At 39.0% G+C, this 18,117-nt stretch overlaps 7 protein-coding genes across 7 annotated transcripts; 3 read left to right on the top strand and 4 right to left on the bottom strand.

The window, feature by feature from the left end:
* Positions 1-255: 255 nt before the first annotated feature.
* Positions 256-994, bottom strand: RHIMIDRAFT_259408 (uncharacterized protein; the record flags this gene model as incomplete). The annotated part of the gene is made up of 2 exons (XM_023611408.1): positions 933-994; positions 256-877 (listed from the first exon to the last, which is right to left on the bottom strand). A coding segment is annotated over exon 2 (187 nt), but the record flags the coding sequence as incomplete, so codon positions are not given.
* A 623-nt stretch (positions 995-1,617) lies between these two features.
* Positions 1,618-2,566, bottom strand: RHIMIDRAFT_259405 (4-dihydrotrisporin dehydrogenase). Its single transcript, XM_023611407.1, has 3 exons — positions 2,288-2,566; positions 2,135-2,232; positions 1,618-2,084 (listed from the first exon to the last, which is right to left on the bottom strand). Exons 1-3 carry the CDS (start codon positions 2,477-2,479, stop codon positions 1,670-1,672), a joined length of 705 nt encoding a protein of 234 aa, XP_023464354.1. The 5' UTR covers positions 2,480-2,566; the 3' UTR covers positions 1,618-1,669.
* A 2,074-nt stretch (positions 2,567-4,640) lies between these two features.
* Positions 4,641-5,554, top strand: RHIMIDRAFT_217377 (4-dihydrotrisporin dehydrogenase). Its single transcript, XM_023607327.1, has 3 exons — positions 4,641-4,921; positions 4,977-5,074; positions 5,125-5,554. The coding sequence occupies exons 1-3, from the start codon at positions 4,730-4,732 to the stop codon at positions 5,537-5,539; spliced, it is 705 nt and encodes a 234-aa protein (XP_023464353.1). The 5' UTR covers positions 4,641-4,729; the 3' UTR covers positions 5,540-5,554.
* A 298-nt stretch (positions 5,555-5,852) lies between these two features.
* RHIMIDRAFT_245140 (putative N-acetylglucosamine-6-phosphate deacetylase) lies at positions 5,853-7,246 on the top strand (the record flags this gene model as incomplete). Its single annotated transcript, XM_023610152.1, has 3 exons — positions 5,853-6,206; positions 6,258-6,629; positions 6,680-7,246. The coding sequence occupies 3 exons, from the start codon at positions 5,853-5,855 to the stop codon at positions 7,244-7,246; spliced, it is 1,293 nt and encodes a 430-aa protein (XP_023464352.1).
* Positions 7,247-7,672: 426 nt separating this feature from the next.
* On the bottom strand, positions 7,673-10,308 carry RHIMIDRAFT_32484 (uncharacterized protein). Its single transcript, XM_023615102.1, has 5 exons — positions 9,766-10,308; positions 8,728-9,711; positions 8,586-8,676; positions 8,329-8,540; positions 7,673-8,263 (listed from the first exon to the last, which is right to left on the bottom strand). The coding sequence occupies exons 1-5, from the start codon at positions 10,117-10,119 to the stop codon at positions 7,787-7,789; spliced, it is 2,118 nt and encodes a 705-aa protein (XP_023464351.1). The 5' UTR covers positions 10,120-10,308; the 3' UTR covers positions 7,673-7,786.
* Positions 10,176-11,365, top strand: RHIMIDRAFT_285503 (uncharacterized protein; the record flags this gene model as incomplete). Its single annotated transcript, XM_023613288.1, has 5 exons — positions 10,176-10,259; positions 10,318-10,812; positions 10,866-10,957; positions 11,019-11,125; positions 11,175-11,365. The coding sequence occupies 5 exons, from the start codon at positions 10,176-10,178 to the stop codon at positions 11,363-11,365; spliced, it is 969 nt and encodes a 322-aa protein (XP_023464350.1).
* Positions 11,366-11,406: 41 nt separating this feature from the next.
* RHIMIDRAFT_205380 (uncharacterized protein) lies at positions 11,407-14,229 on the bottom strand (the record flags this gene model as incomplete). The annotated part of the gene is made up of 4 exons (XM_023606822.1): positions 11,407-13,541; positions 13,607-13,685; positions 13,743-14,024; positions 14,077-14,229. 4 exons carry the CDS (start codon positions 14,227-14,229, stop codon positions 11,407-11,409), a joined length of 2,649 nt encoding a protein of 882 aa, XP_023464349.1.
* Between the last annotated feature and the right edge of the window lie 3,888 nt (positions 14,230-18,117).

The following is an 18,117-nucleotide window of genomic DNA, read 5'->3' as shown; positions in this document are numbered from 1 at the left end:
ATCAATTACTGTACTCATGAACAAGAAAAAAGGGGAAAGAGAAGACAAGAGACGTGCATGCAGAAATCCCATTTATGTATAGAAACTCCGAATGTAATGCTTATGGATTCTAACGTCAGTAATACAACTGTGGTATAACGACTCTGCCTCATAGACACCATTCATATTTTGTTATTGTGTATATAAATGGTTTTAAACTTCGATAGTAAATGAGTAAGCCTATTCTATTACTATTATTTCAGAGAAAATGTAGTCAAAGAGGACTATCACTATTAAAGATAATAACTGATATAAGGGCACTACGTGCTCTTTTGCTATTGAATAAACGTGGCTTTATTCAATGGTAGATGACTCTATTTTCAGAGCGGTTGCCCACATATCCTTCTTTCAATAGCTTACAAGTCAAACCTTGAGCCAAGCATAAAGCGTGAGACAAAGCTATATAGTAAATACAAGGGTAGTAAAGAGAATTGTTTCTAAAAGACATAAGAGATAAAGGGCTACTGTCAAAAGGATTCGTAAGAGTAGAAGCTTATGTGATGTATTAAACCTTTTCTTTTGTTTGTTTACGTTTCGCAGGAAACACAGCCTTCGTCAAGTGCTTATATTCGCTACGAACTCACTATTTTTTTTTTTTCCTCGTCTTTTTCTTGACTAGAATCTTTCAATTCATTCATGCTATGGCCGAACATTAACGTAAAAGTCGGCGTCTTTGTGCGTTCATTTACTTTATCCTTTAAGAAGAGTTGCGTAGACGGTACATCTAAATCCCATTCAGCTTTAGCACCCCTCGATTTGCTTGACAACATTTATGACAGACTGTATCCGATGTTCACTTACCCCCACTGGCTCTTGGATGATAACTAGATATGAGTCTCTGATCATAACCAGCATTTCAGCTGATATTTAAATAGGCTCATTCATAAACTTATCTCCAATTTATTGGAAACCCAAAGGAACTTACACTACTGTGTCGGCCGAATGGAAGAATGCACCCCGTAGTGGCTTTTGTATGCTCCTTAAAGTTCGTTCACTCCGATTCTTGTGGAAGGGCAACCAATACCATTTTTGGTATCTGTTACCATTGATACTACCATTGCATGCATATATAAGTCTTGATCACTTTTATTTTTTGTTATAATTATCATTTATTATTATTATCAATTACATATTTTATCAACTTATGAGTTAGTATAAATATCCCAAATTATTTTTGAAATAAACAACACCCTATCCTCAAGTCAAAGCAACTTATTTTATCTTACATCTTAAGCATCAGTTGCCTGATATCTTCTTTATTTTTACTGTTTTACTTTATCTCACAAGCCTTAGCATTATACTACTTTATATTGATCTTATATTACGATTTGGTGGTCACTATAGTACCAAATTCTACTTATAAATCCATATATCAGCACCTTTCCCTTAATACACCCAGCAACACAATTGATAATCAACTAACCCTTTATAATGATTGATCCGATATTACCAAGGCGTCGTACAGATTAAATACTAACTTCTCAACCTGTGAGCTTATTATAGCTTTGATTTCACTTGTTAATGTCAATAAAAAATACTCGTAAGTTCAATCGATGCCAATATTTGTAAGACAGCTGGCCTGCTTTTAAAAATGCGTGCTTTTCAAGGATACACATTTGCTTTATTTAAATTACCACTCCATTGATTCTCCTGTATAGCTGAAGAAGCCACCGTTATCCTTTGAGGTAGCGCTTTCAAGCTTAGATAGCATTCCCTTGATGGATACATCTGGCGTAATATGAGCATCAGCGCCACCCATATCTGTTTGAACCCAACCAGGATGAGCGGAATATACAATAAAGTTCTCTTCAGCGAATTGAAGTGATTGTAGCTTGGTAACCATATTCACAGCACTCTTAGAAACTCTATAGGCAGCAGCCAATTTCGAATCACAGAGTCCGACAGAACCGAGAAGAGATGAAATGTTCACAATCTTCTTGGTATGGTCTTTGCCGCGTTTACGAAGCAAAGGCAGGAAGGCATTTGTAGTCTCGACAACACCAGCGACGTTGGTTTCAAATGTCTTCATTAACTCATCTTTGCCCCTATTTAAAAGTTAATAACAAAGTACATTATGAGTACATTTGTTACTTACGTTTCTTCGATGGTTTTTCTGGATAAGGCAATGCCTGCATTGTTGATCAAGACGTCAATACCATTAGGAGCATGCTTGGAGATCTCATCAACTGCGCCCTACTCATATTACAATGGTTAAGACATCTGTCTATGCTCAGTTTTCGCGCCTTACCTTTAATGATTGTTCATTTGTTGTATCAAGTTTGATAGAATAGACCTTTTTATTGTCAACCAACTTCTTTAGTTCTTCTGCTTGATCAGGGTTACGAGCACAGGCGAATACGGTGTTGTCCTTTGCAGAGAGCTGCTTTACGAATTCAAGACCAAGACCTCGGGAAGCTCCAGTGATAACGTAGGTAGACATTCAATAATAACAATAAAAGATTAATCTAATGCAATAGAATGTAAGTTAGACGTATTTATATGCGGTCGGAGACATAAGCCGCCCCAATTGCATGATGAATGAGAGATAAACCCATTACGAAGCTTACTTTAAAAATCGCAATGGATTACTAATACTGGTAGAAGTTCCCACTTAGTAATCGTTCTAATAGTGACTTGTCGAACGTTCTTTGCCGTTACGACTGGTTATTTTCTAGCCTTTAATTTGAATATTAGTCACAAGTATGCTGCCTTTGTTTCATTAAAAGTGACGGCTCTCATCAGAGCCGTCGGATTTAGTTGTTCCATCCGGTTTTTCATTTTTACCGAGTATCGTGGGAGTGTTCCATACTAGATGTGCACCCTCTCAAGAAGGAAACAGCGACGCAGAAACATATAGATAGGAGATTGCGTAAATTCTGGAGTCGGCGTTATAATGAAAGAATTACTAATTAAGCGTACTTGTAGGCTATGCACAGCGACATTTTTCAAGCTGCCACGCGAAACATTTGGAAATTCACGATCGTACGGCTGCGATCATGGATGAAGCAATACAAAAGAAACTCTAATAGTACTTTGAGAAATATGAGAAGACTGGTTGACCATTGCACTTTTTACCTTCATATTCAAACTTTATTTTTTAAGATTTTGCTTTGTTATCCTTTTTGGGCCAACCTTTGAGCTTCATGAAAATATAAAGTCAATGACACGCAAAGTATATGCACTTTTGAAAGAAAAGTCAATACTATTAAAGTAAGGCGGGTATTAGTTTCATGAAAATGAGAATGTATGCTTTACTATAGACTTATTGCTTGAGCTATAATGATTTATTTCACCAAACGCGTCATTTTCAGCACTCTACTTTGCATGAGTGTCACTTTTACGATCTAGTAAAAAGAAAAGACAGCATTTATTTGCCAGTCTTTTAAAGCATTTCCTGTTAGGGTAGCTCTGTCTCTATCATCTGCTTCTGCTACTTCTCACAACTTTTGTTTCGACTTGTGTAACAGATGACATATTGAAAAATGCTCATGTTCTTTATAGCCGGTTTTTAGTGGGTCATTCGCCAATATTAGTGCCAGTAAAGTAATTTAGCACAAGAAAATGATTCAATTAAATGCCATTATTTTCATTTCAGGACGTCAACTGTCCGTACTAACGTCATAAACCTGGTGAGTAGTACAGTAATTGAGTATTCCCTAATATGTCTTTTTGATCTACAAGGTATGTTGCCTTGGTTTCACTGCTAAACGTACTAAAGATTCCTTTCTGCTTTCCTCATTACCGAAGAAGAAACTTCGCCTCTAGCCTTAACCTTATAAGTTAGCTTCTTATTATGGACTTTTTTGTTCCTTGGTTGAATTGTCTTATATTTGTCACCCTGTGCTTCCTTAGTAACATCAAGTACAACTTGACCATCGTATCTCTTTGTTTATAGGCTCAACAGGAGGCTTTGGATGAGATCTAGAGACTATCTTTATCTTCTGACCTAACCTGATTCACATCAGTTTCTTGCTTCATTTTTGACTGAGGGCAGTTCACTGGCTTGTAATTTTCCGTGGCAACGCGCTTAAAGACCCATCAGGATACTCTTTGAAATAACTATCTTTGCACTGCTACAATGCCTCATTACTTTCGGAGCTCCTTTTTCTAGAGAGGAATCACTAGGGGCACACAATATTGTCAAGCTCAAGCATGTAGAGACCAGAACTGGATACACTGTTACACGTTTGCATGTCTCGACTAAAAAGGAAATATATTTACATGTTCCTAGTAATACCCTTTCCAGAATAACAATTCATTAGAGGTATTAGTTAATGAGCTAGTCATCTGATTCTGGAAATCAGCAGATTCGCTTATGTGGAAAAATTAAGTATAAAATGCTAATAGATCTGATTACAAAACCCACATCTACAGCATAATGCCTCGCGGCAGAAAGAAAGTCCGAGAAGGACCGTGACGCTTTCTGATATATATTATAGATCTTATAATACTATTTGTATATGGGAACACCGAATAAGCGCGACATTTATTCCTAGAAATAGCTTATCACCTTTTGAAAAGATATCAAGCAAGTACAGCCATTAGCATTAAATGCCCGTAGCGACTATTAAGGCAATGGATTTACGTGTCCTTTATCATGCAGTTGGGGCGGCTTATGTCTCCGACCGCATATAAATACGTCTAACTTACATTCTATTGCATTAGATTAATCTTTTATTGTTATTATTGAATGTCTACCTACGTTATCACTGGAGCTTCCCGAGGTCTTGGTCTTGAATTCGTAAAGCAGCTCTCTGCAAAGGACAACACCGTATTCGCCTGTGCTCGTAACCCTGATCAAGCAGAAGAACTAAAGAAGTTGGTTGACAATAAAAAGGTCTATTCTATCAAACTTGATACAACAAATGAACAATCATTAAAGGTAAGGCGCGAAAACTGAGCATAGACAGATGTCTTAACCATTGTAATATGAGTAGGGCGCAGTTGATGAGATCTCCAAGCATGCTCCTAATGGTATTGACGTCTTGATCAACAATGCAGGCATTGCCTTATCCTGGACAAGCATCGACGAAGTGTAAGTAGTAAGTTTATTTGTGGTTTACTTTGTTATTAACTTTTAAATAGGGGCAAAGATGAGTTAATGAAGACATTTGAAACCAACGTCGCTGGTGTTGTCGAGACTACAAATGCCTTCCTGCCTTTGCTTCGTAAACGCGACAAAGACCATACCAAGAAGATTGTTAACATTTCATCTCGTGCTGGCTCTATTGGGCGCTCAGATATGCAAAAAGCGGCTGCCTATAAAATTTCTAAGGCTTCCTTGAATATGGTTACCAAGCTACAATCACTTCAGCTCGCTGAAGAGAACTTTATTGTATATTCCGCTCATCCTGGTTGGGTACTAACAGAGCTGGGTGGTCCTAACGCTCATATTACACCAGATGTATCCATCAAGGGAATGTTATCTAAGCTTGAAAGCGCTACCTCAAAGGATAACGGTGGCTTCTTCAGCTATACAGGAGAATCAATGGAGTGGTAATTTAAATAAAGCAAAAACCTTTTTCCGACTTTAAACCCTTTTTTCCCCATAGAATGTGGACCCTTGAGAAAGGGTGCACATTTTCAAAGACAGACATATTATCAGGTAATTATTATCCAATAAGAATCATCAGTTGATTATAATCCAATAAGAACCACAGAGTTTTACATAATAAGGGTGTATTACATAAGTCTTTTAGCCAATCATTCTATAAGGAATTGGACCCTGGCTGAGGCTTACTTTAAGCAACTATTTTTCCTTTCTTTCTCTCTTTCTTTCTTCCTTTCTTTCTTACTTTCCTTTTTACGCAAAAATGGCTTCTGATAAAATTTACAAAATTGTTAACGCAAGAATCCTTTTAAATCATGAAATCGTTACTGATTCTTATCTTTGGTATCAAAATGGAAAAATCATTCATCCCCAAAATCTATTCTTTTCTGCTCGTCGGGATGCTGATGAAATTATTGACGCTCAGGGTTTACTTGTTGTACCAGGATTTATTGATACCCAAATCAATGGTGCTTATGGAATAGACTTTGCTGATCATGATGAACCTGTTGAAGTGATAGAACAAAATATTAGTAAAGTAGCTAAAGGGCTTTTGAAGTATGGTTGTACTGCTTTTTGTCCTACTGTGGTTAGTTCATGTCCTGAAGTATATGAAAAGGTAACTACTGACGTCATTCTTTACATCAGTCTCTAAAAGCACTTTTTAAAGGTCTTGCCTTTACTCAACAATCGTCCGGGAAGTGCTTCTGCAGGTGCAACTATTCTTGGTGCTCATGTCGAGGGTCCATTCATATCTTATGAAAAAAAGGGCGCACATAATCCTGGAGTCTTTAAAGATGCCAAACGTGGAATTGAAGACCTTGATGAAGCCTATGGATCTCAACTGAAGAAAGGAAGTGATGCAGTCAGAATAATTACCTTGGCTCCAGAGATTGAAGGTATCTGTAATGCAATTCCTGACTTGGTGAAAAGAAACATTGTCGTTTCTATGGGACACTCTGCTTGTAAGATTGCCCAAGCAGAAGAAGCGGTAACTAAAGGCGCCAGCAGCATCACCCATTTGTTTAATGCAATGCAAGCAGTAAGTAGTAAAATGGTTACTATCAAAGTAAGCTCACCATGCGTTTCTAGTTTCATCACCGTGATCCTGGTCTGATCGGTGTATTAGGTGCAGCTGACTTACCCATTCCCGCCACTAGCTCTCGCCATCCTGAAGCATCTGGAACATCCCCTGACAGACAACAACCTGATCCTCGTCCTTTCTACGGTCTTATCTGCGACGGTGTTCACGTCCATCCAAACTCTATCCGTATTGCTTACTATTCTCATCCTACAGGTGCTGTGTTGGTTACAGATACACTGTCAGCCATGGGACTTCCCAAGGGTGTCTATATCCTCGGAGGCAGTGAAGTTGAAGTAGATGAGAAGGGTGGAGCCTATATCAAGGGCACTAGAACTTTGGCTGGTAGCACAATTACCATTGACCAGTGCATTCGAAACTTTAGAAAATTCACGAACTGTAGCATAGTAGAGGCTGTAGAAGCTGCTACACTTCATCCTGCTCGTATGCTGGGCATTGATAATCAAAAAGGTACCCTGAACGTTGGTGCTGATGCCGACTTTGTATTTCTAGATGACTCTAATGATGATATCCAAGTGAAACGTGTGTTTATTGCTGGTGAAGAAGTTGAGTTATAACTGTACAGTCTTTTCATGTCAAGTCGTCCTTAATAAAACAAAAAAATGTAAATTATTCAACATAATTCAGATCGAATTTTCTCACTGTCAGTATTAAACAAGGGGTTTTCAGAGTCGTGGACAGACATTACCGAGATATTTGCTTGTAATGCAAACCCCTTCAAAAACTCTTTCATTATTTGAATTGATATCATTTGTTTTTTGTTCTTATTCTTGCTTTTTCTTTTCTCTGTGCCTCTATTAAAATTGCATGATTCTGTTTCCAGTTTTTTTCCTATTTCATAAAACTTTTACTTGATATATTCATTTATTATCGCTTTCAAAGTTAAAACAAATGCAGATGAAAATACCACAAGTTGTGTGATCATATTTAAGAACAGAAAATACGATTGAAGCTGCGATTGATTAGGGCTTTAACGTCGTTTAGCTAGAGCTTGGATCCGTCACTGAACAAGGGATCAACAAGTGTGGACAGGCGATGAAGATTTAATGTAAAAATATAAATGAAAACGAAAACCAAGATTAAGAAGGTTTATTCATTTACAAGGCTGATGTCCAATCCCATTTTTCCCAAGATTTCAAGAACTCTTCCTGTCGATGAGGGTTTACGCTGTAATCGTAGAATTTGGGTCGACGCCATAGCTCAGGTCCAATATCCATCATACCAGCAATCACTTCTTTACCAAACCAGTAAGGAAAATGACTCGTATTTTCAATAACATGCCCATATCCTTTATCGAGACCAAACCAGACATGGAAATAAGGCAAGTTCTTCACCATTGAGCGGCGAAACCCTCGTTCGGTTGTATCAATTAATTTTTTATGTTGTGACCACTCTTCCTCAGACGACATAATGGCTTCTCTAAAGTAAGCAGGCGCATCATCATAGACATCATAAGGCACTGGTATGGCTTCAATAACCGTGTGTCTATGTGATCTAAGGTTAACTACTGTTTCCATAAATATCGTTCCTCGGTTTTGCTCATGAAACATTTTCATTAAGCACTTTTGGAAATTCTATAATAATAATAATAATCATTCAGCTATGAAATCCCTTTTCTCTTTTTTCATATAATACTTACTCTCACTTCAGTCCACACATCATCATCACACTCGAGCATACTGGTCACATGCTGAAGAGGCACAATCATGCAATGACCTGGAGTAAGTTCATGAACATTCGGTAAAGCAAGGTAGCATGTTGCAGCAAGAGAAATCATGGCAAGCTGAGGAGGCTTATCATCATGATAGCAAAACTTACAGCGTTCCAGTGCGTCTTGAGTGCGTTTATAGTCTGTAATAATGTTAGCCCATACATCCCAGTTAATCTCCATCTTACCTGTTATGGCCCTTTTCATCTTTTGTTCTTCCGTTTGACCTTTCTTTGAAGCAATAATATCTGCTTTTTCGTCCATATAATCTAAATTGTTCTTATTGTACTGTTAAATTTGACATAGGACCCAAATATGAATCTATCTCACCTCAAATGAAGCATCACTTACGATGCGATTAGCAAATTCCATGTCCATATCAAAGCTTCTGCCACCTGCCTTTTCTTGTCGAACCATTTCAACCAAGGAAAGTGTATCATCTGCTGTCCCATATCGAATACGTTCCCCTGTTACTCTATCATGTGTTCCTTCGTATTTCTTTTTTCCCTTCAATTCTTCAGGCCGCTGGCTCTTTTGATTGAGCGCATAATCATGTAAGCGGCCTTGGCTGTCAAATGTAGGTAGGACTGTAACACCTTTCTGAGCCTGTTCAAATCTCTGTAGCTCCTCCTCATACTCCTTTTCTAGTTCTGCGGCATTGTCGGCCCCTATTAGTCGTGCTTTTACTAATTTAGCGTTCAATTTATTGAGCTGATCTCGTGTTAAAGGCTGTACACTCGATACTTGCTGAACACTTGGCATTGAATAGATAGGAGGAGTGAGTACTGGTGTTTGTGTATTGGCTAGTTCTGGCTCTTGCTTTGGCTCGGGCTGACGCCTCTCGGGTTCAGGTGTTGGTGAACGCTGACGTTTAGGAGGTTCAGGGCGTTTAAACGTTCTTTGTACGGGATCATTATTGGTAAACATAAATCTACGTCCACTATCGTCACTTTGTTCATGTTGTTCTTTTCGTCTATCGTCGGGACTGCTGCGCTTGTTGTTATCGCGTCTGTCTCTACGGCGATCATCATAATTCCTCTGTCTGTCATCCGTTCGAGATCTCTTTCGATTGTCCAAATACTCTCTTTCGTCCAATGCTTCTTGAAACTTTTCGGCAGAACCGTATCTCTCAATGCCTACTTCCCAAAGCGGTCTACCTTCATCCTCTGCCTGTTCTTTTGTCCGTTTTAACTTCATCATTCTCCAATTTGATCCAGCATCTCCAAACTTTATCGAGGGCTTTTGTTGTGGAATCTCATCAGTGCTAAGGCCTTGCACTAAATGTCGGTTAAGTTCGCGTGAACTGATCTTGGGCTAAGAAAATAGCAAGTTAGACTCCTTTTTTTTTTTAACTTGAAACTTTCTTACTTCATCGGGATTTGGCTTTGGCTTGTCTTCCTCTTTCTGCCTAGCTGTACCTAAAGATCCAAAATCGAATCCACTGTCAAGCATCCAACCATGTCTAGCGTTTTCTTGCATGGGTTGTTCTATAGTCTCTTGTGATAGATTATTTCTCGCATCAGTATTTTGTTGTTGATTTCTTAGATACTCTGCTGGAGTCATTTCAGTATTGTCTTCTGCTTCGACCCATAATGAAGGATCTGAGTAATCGATTTCATCGTTTTTTTGTCTGCTACTCTTTTTATGTTTTTTATGTTCTCTGCTGCTTTCTTTATGCTCCTTTTTAGACGTTTTTTCTTTTTTATGCTTATGATTTCCCATTATTTGAAAAAGAATAAAAAAAAAATTATTGCCATTTTTTTTTTTTGGTTTAGAAAATGCCTCGACACTCCAAGAACAACACTGCCTCAAGTGTGTTTACATACCATGAAGCACATAAGCTTGAATATGGAACAAAGAGAGTAAACATATTTCACATACACTACTACTTTGAAACATGTTTATAATTATCAAATCTAGCAACGTTTAGGTAGAGATTCATTTAGAAATTACAACGCTTGCTTTTTATGTCTTCAAACAGCAAGAGATCCTGTCTGCTGCGCTGAAGGACATATTGCTTGCAGAGAATGCATGTACGAGAGCATTTTACAACAAAAGGAAGCCATCAAGCTAGAACAACAACAAATGGAGCAAAGACTTCAAGAATTAAACAACAAGAAACAATTGCAGGAAGAAGAAGCTAGACGTGCATTATTAGACGAATTTGATAAAACACAGAATAGCATGCTTGGAAGCAGACGTCGTGGCAGTGTAAAGGTCGAAGAGGCTAAAGAAAAGACAGAAAAGAATGAGAATGACTCCATTAGCAGTAATCATAGTGGAAAAAAGCGTAAATTTGAATTAACAGAGGATGAGATTCGATCAGTCGCCGAAAAGGATATAGAAAGGACTTCCTTGCAGCTAAAGGAGGAAAAAGAGGAAGCTACGAAGCCAAAGATTGCATCATTTTGGGTGGTAAGTGGGCTCTTATTGTTTGCGAGATATTGCCTAAAACACTCTTTTTATAGCCCTCGTTGACACCAGCTGCAGATACATCTCTTTTAAAACCAGTAAAGACTCAAGTCATGTGTCATGCCGCAGAAAAGGCTCATCCTCTAAGGTAAATAACGGGTTATTATCATACCTCTTTTTTCTCTTTCTAATCACTGAATTCATGTTAGTATCAAGTCATTGATTGATGTCAAGTTTCAAGCAGAAGGAAGTGACAAGGATAAAAATGTTTGTCCTGCTTGCTTAAAGACGATTACTAACGCTTACAAGTTATCAAGTAAGTATACACTAGTTATTTTATACTTGCTGCTAATCCTTATTCATAGTTATGCGCTCATGTGGCCATGTTATCTGTAACACTTGCGTAGATATGTTTGTAAAGAAATCAAAGAAATGCTATGTTTGTGAAAAGAAAGTGAAATCCAAAGATATTGTAGATATGACACCTGAAGGCACTGGTTTTGCCAGCGCCAGTTCAAAAGCCGTTGCTGAAAAATATACCATAGCATTTCAATAAACAGAGAAATCAAAAGGTTTTATTAGGGACAAAACTTTTTTCTAGTAATAAGTATCTCGAATATCATCATCACCCGTAATATCGCCATATTCAAACATGCCAAGTCGTCGTCGAATAGCTTGTTCTTGAGCTTCCTGGAGTGTTTTGATGATAGTTTCATTACCATGGGTATAGCGTACCTTGGGGGTAACATAAGCCTGACCATCTTGAACCATATCCAAATTGACGCTCACTTCCGCACTTGTAGACTTTCGGAAATCGTAGAGCGTGAGACATAACGTGTTGCCTTCACGAGCATCAACATTAGCCACTAACTGTTTATTGGCTGTAAGTTGACGGAATCGTTCATAAGCTTCAATACCATAATCTTGATCTCGTTCGGGACTCTTTACAAAGGATAAAACAGCTTCATGAGCTTGAGGTTTTAATGCCTTGAATTTATCGGCCAGAGCACGTACACGAGCAGATGATAAGGTTTCAGAGTTACCATAGTCAATATAATGAACTTCGATACCTTCATGAGAGATACGACGAACCTTGGCTCTATACCATCCATCGTCTTCGGTAAACTTGGCGCAGACAAGATCTCCAACGCGAGGCTTGAAAGCAGGATCTGCAGGACGGCTAGAATAGTATTCATCCAACTCCTTCATCAAAGCTTCAAGCTTTTGAATTTCATCAGTAACCTTTTGTACGTAAAAGTGAGAACCGCTCAGTATTTCGGAGACAACCACATCGATATATTCGCGATTGGGACCTGTACTAGTATTTGTGCTTGTCTGCTCAACCTCTTCATTAACGCCTTCTGCCCATAGACCTCGTTTTTCATTCTTGGCTTGACGCTCAGCTCCATAAAGTTGGTTGACATAGTGTGATTCATCTGCAGAATATTCATGAATCGTAGCCAAACCACGTTCGAGCAAGGATACAGCCAGGTTTTCGCTTTGGATAAATAATGAACCAACAAAACTTCCGACCTTGTCAACGTTTTCTATTTCAACTTCAACGTCATGCTGAAGACACTTTTGAGAGACATAGTCCAGGGCTTCTTGACCAAAAGGTTCAGATTTATCAGTTGGCGTGCGACCCACACGAGGTGCACGAACACCAGAGAGCACAAATGAGACACGACAGTTCTCTTTGGGAATCCAAAGGGCCAAACGCGAGCCATTGGAGACGTACTCGACAACGGCGCTGAGCTTACCAGCACGTTTCAAGAAGGTAAAGAATTGACGAGCCTTGGCAGCACTTTCAGAAGCGTCGACGATTCTAGTTACTGGAAGCTCCTTAGGACTGTGGACACCCTTTTGCTGTTCCTCGGCCTTCTTTTCTGCAAGCAACAGTTGATCATAATGACGGGCACGGTTATCATCGTCCTTTCTGTGGCGAATGACAGTAGCAAGGCCACGAAGGACAAGCTGTTCGGCAACATTTTGGCTTCCCTGAATGACAGTTGCGCAATCCTTAGCTTCGAATCCCTCTTGAGCAGGCTTGTGATAATCGATCGCAACATGTACCTGCTTGCCAATCAGCTTCTTTCTCAGATACTCTCTTGCTTCGAACTGGTATCCAACTTCCTTTACGTCTTTGCTCTTGGAAGTAGGGGCTGTTGAACCGGCACCACGAGGGGGCTGTTTGATGCTTGCAAACTGTATCTTTTTCTCAATTCCGCCATTCTTCGTTTTGACAAGAATCATGTCACCACTGATAATACGAATCACGGCAGCATCAAACTCATTCGTCTCAGTAGGCGCCTTTACAACAAAATTGCGCCAAAGACGAAGCTTCTTTTCTTTTGCCAATTTTTCTGCATTTCTTAAAGGAGTAGGGCCAGATGTTGCCAAGGTAATGCTCCAGTCAATACATTTAGCCAAGCCCTGAGAAAGTAAAAGTTCGGCAATGTTACCGGCAGGGTGCTGGATGGATCCAACAAAGGTTTGACCCTGTGATAATCCTTCCAAAATAACCTTTACGCCACGTTGAAGTAAACGAGATTCTACAAAGTACTTGGCTTCTTCACCAAAGGGTTCTGAGACAACACCGTCCTCGGCATTGTCGCGTTTACAAGTAGGTGCTTTAATTCCAGACAAGCTTAATGTGATGATCTGTTGAGTATTATCTGGCAAGAGCAATAAGACGCGGAAAGTGGATCCATCACGAACTTGTTCGATAATAGCTACAGCATTTCCCCCTTCCATTAGTAAACCATGCCTATACATATATACACACACACAAATTTACCATTCAAGGGTTTTCCCTTATATTTGTTCAAAAATGCATGAGGATCTTTTTCAAAGGTAAAGAATATATCACGAGTACCCTAGGGATGGTTACTATGAGCTTACATTTCTCTCTCTCTTTATGTAACAAATCTTACCTTTTCAGCATCATTCCACATACCCACTTTGGCTGCCTGAGCCTCCTCCTGTAACTGCTCTAAACGATTCAAGACATCTTGTTTGTCTTCACTAGTCGTCTTACCGCCCTCACGTACTTTTAACCAACCAGCCTTTACACCTAATTCTTGGACATTCTCACCATTGGCCAAGTAGATGCTACCGTATTCACGCTGTGTTGTTGTGGTATATTCAGGAACGAAAGAAACTTCTTTACCTACAAGCAGCTTTCGAAGAAATTCTCGAGATTCAAAACCAAAAGGCTATTCTTGTTTTAGGTTTCTTTCTTTCTCTCTCTTAGGCTAGGACACGTACCTCATCTGATCTCGTTGTGCTTCCTAATCTAGGTGCTTGAACGTTGGATAATGCCAAGAGTCTTTCAGCAGGAGGACCATTAGGACGAGGCTTGCCTCTCAAGATGACAGTATCACCAGATAGTACATTTTTTACGATAGCTTTATTTACCATAGGATTTATGTTAGGAATAAAAGAAAAAGTGAATGTGTCACTTCTTGTTTCTGTGGTGGTACTCTAAATACAACATGAAAGTCCGATGTCTCATGCGATGGGGTAGCTTTAAAGTAGTGAGATTTTAGCTGTCATATTGGATATTGAACATAGCGGATTCCTGCCGATGTTGCCTTTTGAACGGAAGTTATCTTCCACTATAGACACATAGTTTATTAAAAAATTGTTAAGACCACATTTTCATATATATATATATATATATATATATATATACTAGATAATTTAGGCGTCCAAGCCAAGTTTCATTGGTGGAATGCGCAAACCTGGCCCTCTCCACTATGTCGGATATACTTGGACTCGACTGAAGATCTTTGCCATTTTCTTGTCAGTTGTTCCTCCCTCGATCTCTTGAACATGTCCTTTTCTGATCGTTCCGAAGATACTGCTTGGCTTGCTTGTGCGTTTCTTAGGTTCACTGACGGTATATACCTTCCTCGTGAACTGCTCGCCACCTTGGGCGTCATCACAGAAGCACTCTGGAAACATCACTAGATGTGTATTTTCAACCGCCACTCTTGGTCAACTTCTGCTACCATATCTCTGATGAAATTTCTTTGATCATACAAACTTCAACTGCTGAATTGCACTGCAGATGACTACCTATATTCAGCATAACATACTATGATTTTTATATTAAAAAAAACTTAAACAGCAATACGCCACTTCCATAAATTGAGTGTGATACTTTGATGCAGTATACGAATTTATGAAGTATCATCATAACTACACGAGATCTAAGTGATCTTGGTTGTCCCCGCCCTCCTCTCCCTGTTTTCTTCTCGGTTTGTCTCTTTGCTTGTTATATTCTCACTCAAAAAAAAAGCTTTTTATATTACTGTGTTTATTTTACGTTGTACAATTCGAACTAATAAAGAAAAGAATAATTACAACAACCAAGGTCATAAAGCTCGAAGTGTAATATATATAGGTTGAAACGACAGTATACTGTAAGTAATTACACGTTTAATATCAACTTTTTTTAAATTTTTAAAACTAGGATGTGATTCAACATGGCTAAAACCGAGAACAGATTTTTGGTTACTTCTTCTCTTGAAAGCGGAAGTTGAGGTATTACATTCCTCACCGGTTGAATCATATCGTTTAAAAATGTTTGCAGGTTTGATGCACTGTTAAGATCATCTTGTGTAATGAAATTCTCTGACATATCTGATCTTACAGTGTTTTTTAAAACTTCATCCAAGGCGTAACCGTATACAAGCTTCTTTACGAGCGGCATGTTAAGATTCTTATTATGTTTTATGAACAGGTGAATATACAACTACAACAGCATGTACAGCTACAACAACTACCGGAACAGCTAGCGCAACCCATACAGACAGAACAACCATTAGAACAACTACCAGCTCAAGCAGTACAGCTAGTCCGTCCACAGGAACAAACACGGCAGCCACAGTAGCCTCGCCTATTTTCTCTTTTTCCAAATCCTAGTTTTAAATGGCGCTTTGTAAAGGTAGATGGTCAAAATTTGTTTACACTTTTCCCTGATACACGGCTTCAAAAAGAGGAAAACGAAACAAATTTTGCGTTTGCTGCACGCTGCTTTTTCAATTCATTTAATTTTATCAAGTGAAAAAGAAAATGCCAGTCAACTAAGAATAATATTACAATAGTTTAACAGAATTACAAGACTTGCCAAGACAAAAAGGGCGCATGTTCTTAAACAGTATATATACTGACGGATATACTTGTAGAATTTCTTTCGCAAGAAATGTTCCTGAGAAGCTTAATGAAGATAGGGTCAATATTGAAATCAGTGATTTTAACGAAGACGAGGTCAATAATAATATTTTTCGTCTTTGTTTCCTAGACCCTGGTCGTAAGAATGCGTATGTAGCATATTATGGCAATGAACAGGTCAGATCTTTAATAGTAAATGAATATTATTACCCTTCTGGATCAATAAATCGAGCAAGAAATGAGGATACGCTTAAAATCCAACAAGGCATTAAGGATCTGGAGACTAGAATCCCAGCATCTAAAACTTCTTCGATTGTTCTTTATATGAGCCATTTTCTATATGTGGCGACTTATATGGATCGTTTTTTTTTTTATTTCTACAATTTTAGAACAGCTCAACTAAATGGAATAACTACCACTTCACTGAAGGAGACACTACAAAGATGCCTTTGGTGATTTTCGGTGATGGTGTAAAGGGTAGCAACTATGTGAAGTACAGAGAACAACGAACTGGTGCTTCTGACATCATTTATAAGAATTTGAAAAGAAGAGAAAATCTTGGAGAGGTATTAGTTCTTGATATAAATGAATTCCGAACCTCATTCGTAAGTCACTTCAATACAAGTAAACCCCTATTAATACATCTAAATACACCATTTCCAGAAAGAGATGTCGCGCTAACTTGTCGCTTTTTCATATAAATTGTATTATAAAAACTGCAAAAATACGACTTTACTTTCTGAAAAGACTGTATCCCTCTACAAAAAAGGTCTGTTGGCACCAGTCCTTCTCATCCTTTTTCAAATGTGTTGGACCTGGTCCTGTGTCCCTCTACCTTGGCGTATTGCACAGATCGTTCCAATCCATAAGAAAGGGCCTCCATCAGAACCAGGAAGCTACCGTCCAATCAGCTTAACCGCAATTTTTAGAAAAATCCTGGAACATTGTATACAACTCACATTAACAAGCGAAGGACCACCACTGGATATTGCACAAAGGGGATTTCGTGAATCTCGTAGTGCTTTGGACCAAGCTTTATGCCTTTCTGAGATCTGCCAGATACTACGTTCACAATTCCGCATTACTCCAGTCTTAACCTTCCTGGATATAAAATCCGCGTATGATACGGTAAACCGAAGCTTCGTTTGGGAAACCTTTAGTCAATATATCTCACCTCCTTTACTGGGCCTACTACGTAGTCTTTTCGATGATGTCTAAATCGAAGTTTTACTTTCTAATGCTACCTCTCGCCGTTTTCGTCCAAAAACAGGCGTTTTACAGGGTTTCATACTCTCCCCGTATCTTTACTCGATATACATCAACCAACTACCAGCTCAACTGCGCACTCAAGCTCTTCCATCTAGCTCGTCACCGCTGGAAATGATACCCTCCCTGAATTGCCTACTCTATGCTGACGATGTAGTCTTCACTGCCGAACGCTCAAATATGGTTGACTTACTGCGGATATGCGAAAATCATAGTATACAAATGGGGTACAAATGGAATCCATCTAAATGTGTGATCTTGGACAGTAGCACAGATCCAATTACATATACCCTTTACGATCAGCCATTACCAAGAGAAACATCTTTCGCATACCTTGGCGTCCCCTTTAAACCGGGAGGGCACCTCGATCCAGAAGAATTAATTCAACGTAATACTCGTAAGGCTCTTGCAACGATGAACATGCTGTCATCTGTTGGTGTGAATCCTTCTGGTTTCTCCAAAGTTCTTTGCACTAAGTTTTACGCTCACATCGTTCGACCTCAGCTTGAATACGGCCTAGCTATCAATCGCTTCACGGTCTCTCAACTTCACGCTCTAGAGGAAGCCCAGAATAGTTGCATCAAGAAAATCTATGGTGCTCGAGGTAAAGCGTCCACTAAGGTTATGCTCCACATATCTAAGCTACCTCTTATGTCGGAACGAGTCAGTATACTACAGGCACAGTTCCTCTTTCGTTCCTTATATTTGCCAGAAGATGCACTGCTTGCTTGTCTGTTACCTTATATCCGCAATACCAAAGGAAGCCAGTGGTACGCTCTCTCTCGTACAGCGCTTTGGAAAACGGTGCTGTCTACTACTGAAGAACTCGATACTCGCTCACTCAAGGCTGCTAAACGACGCTTT

This window comes from Rhizopus microsporus (assembly GCF_002708625.1).
Source record: "Rhizopus microsporus ATCC 52813 unplaced genomic scaffold scaffold_13, whole genome shotgun sequence".
NCBI lineage: Eukaryota > Fungi > Mucoromycota > Mucoromycetes > Mucorales > Rhizopodaceae > Rhizopus > Rhizopus microsporus.
This window is presented reverse-complemented; position numbering and strand designations above follow the sequence as displayed.

Coding starts and splice junctions, on each gene's coding strand:
- RHIMIDRAFT_259405 (XM_023611407.1), bottom strand. CDS start 2,479: ATGTCTACCTACGTTATCACTGGAGCTTCCCGAGGTCTTGGTCTTGAA. Junction 2,233..2,287: donor CAAATGAACAATCATTAAAG/GTAAGGCGCGAA, acceptor TAATATGAGTAG/GGCGCAGTTGATGAGATCTC. Junction 2,085..2,134: donor AGAAAAACCATCGAAGAAAC/GTAAGTAACAAA, acceptor ACTTTTAAATAG/GGGCAAAGATGAGTTAATGA.
- RHIMIDRAFT_217377 (XM_023607327.1), top strand. CDS start 4,730: ATGTCTACCTACGTTATCACTGGAGCTTCCCGAGGTCTTGGTCTTGAA. Junction 4,922..4,976: donor CAAATGAACAATCATTAAAG/GTAAGGCGCGAA, acceptor TAATATGAGTAG/GGCGCAGTTGATGAGATCTC. Junction 5,075..5,124: donor TGGACAAGCATCGACGAAGT/GTAAGTAGTAAG, acceptor ACTTTTAAATAG/GGGCAAAGATGAGTTAATGA.
- RHIMIDRAFT_32484 (XM_023615102.1), bottom strand. CDS start 10,119: ATGGGAAATCATAAGCATAAAAAAGAAAAAACGTCTAAAAAGGAGCAT. Junction 9,712..9,765: donor CAAAGCCAAATCCCGATGAA/GTAAGAAAGTTT, acceptor CTATTTTCTTAG/CCCAAGATCAGTTCACGCGA. Junction 8,264..8,328: donor ATGTGTGGACTGAAGTGAGA/GTAAGTATTATA, acceptor TTATTATTATAG/AATTTCCAAAAGTGCTTAAT.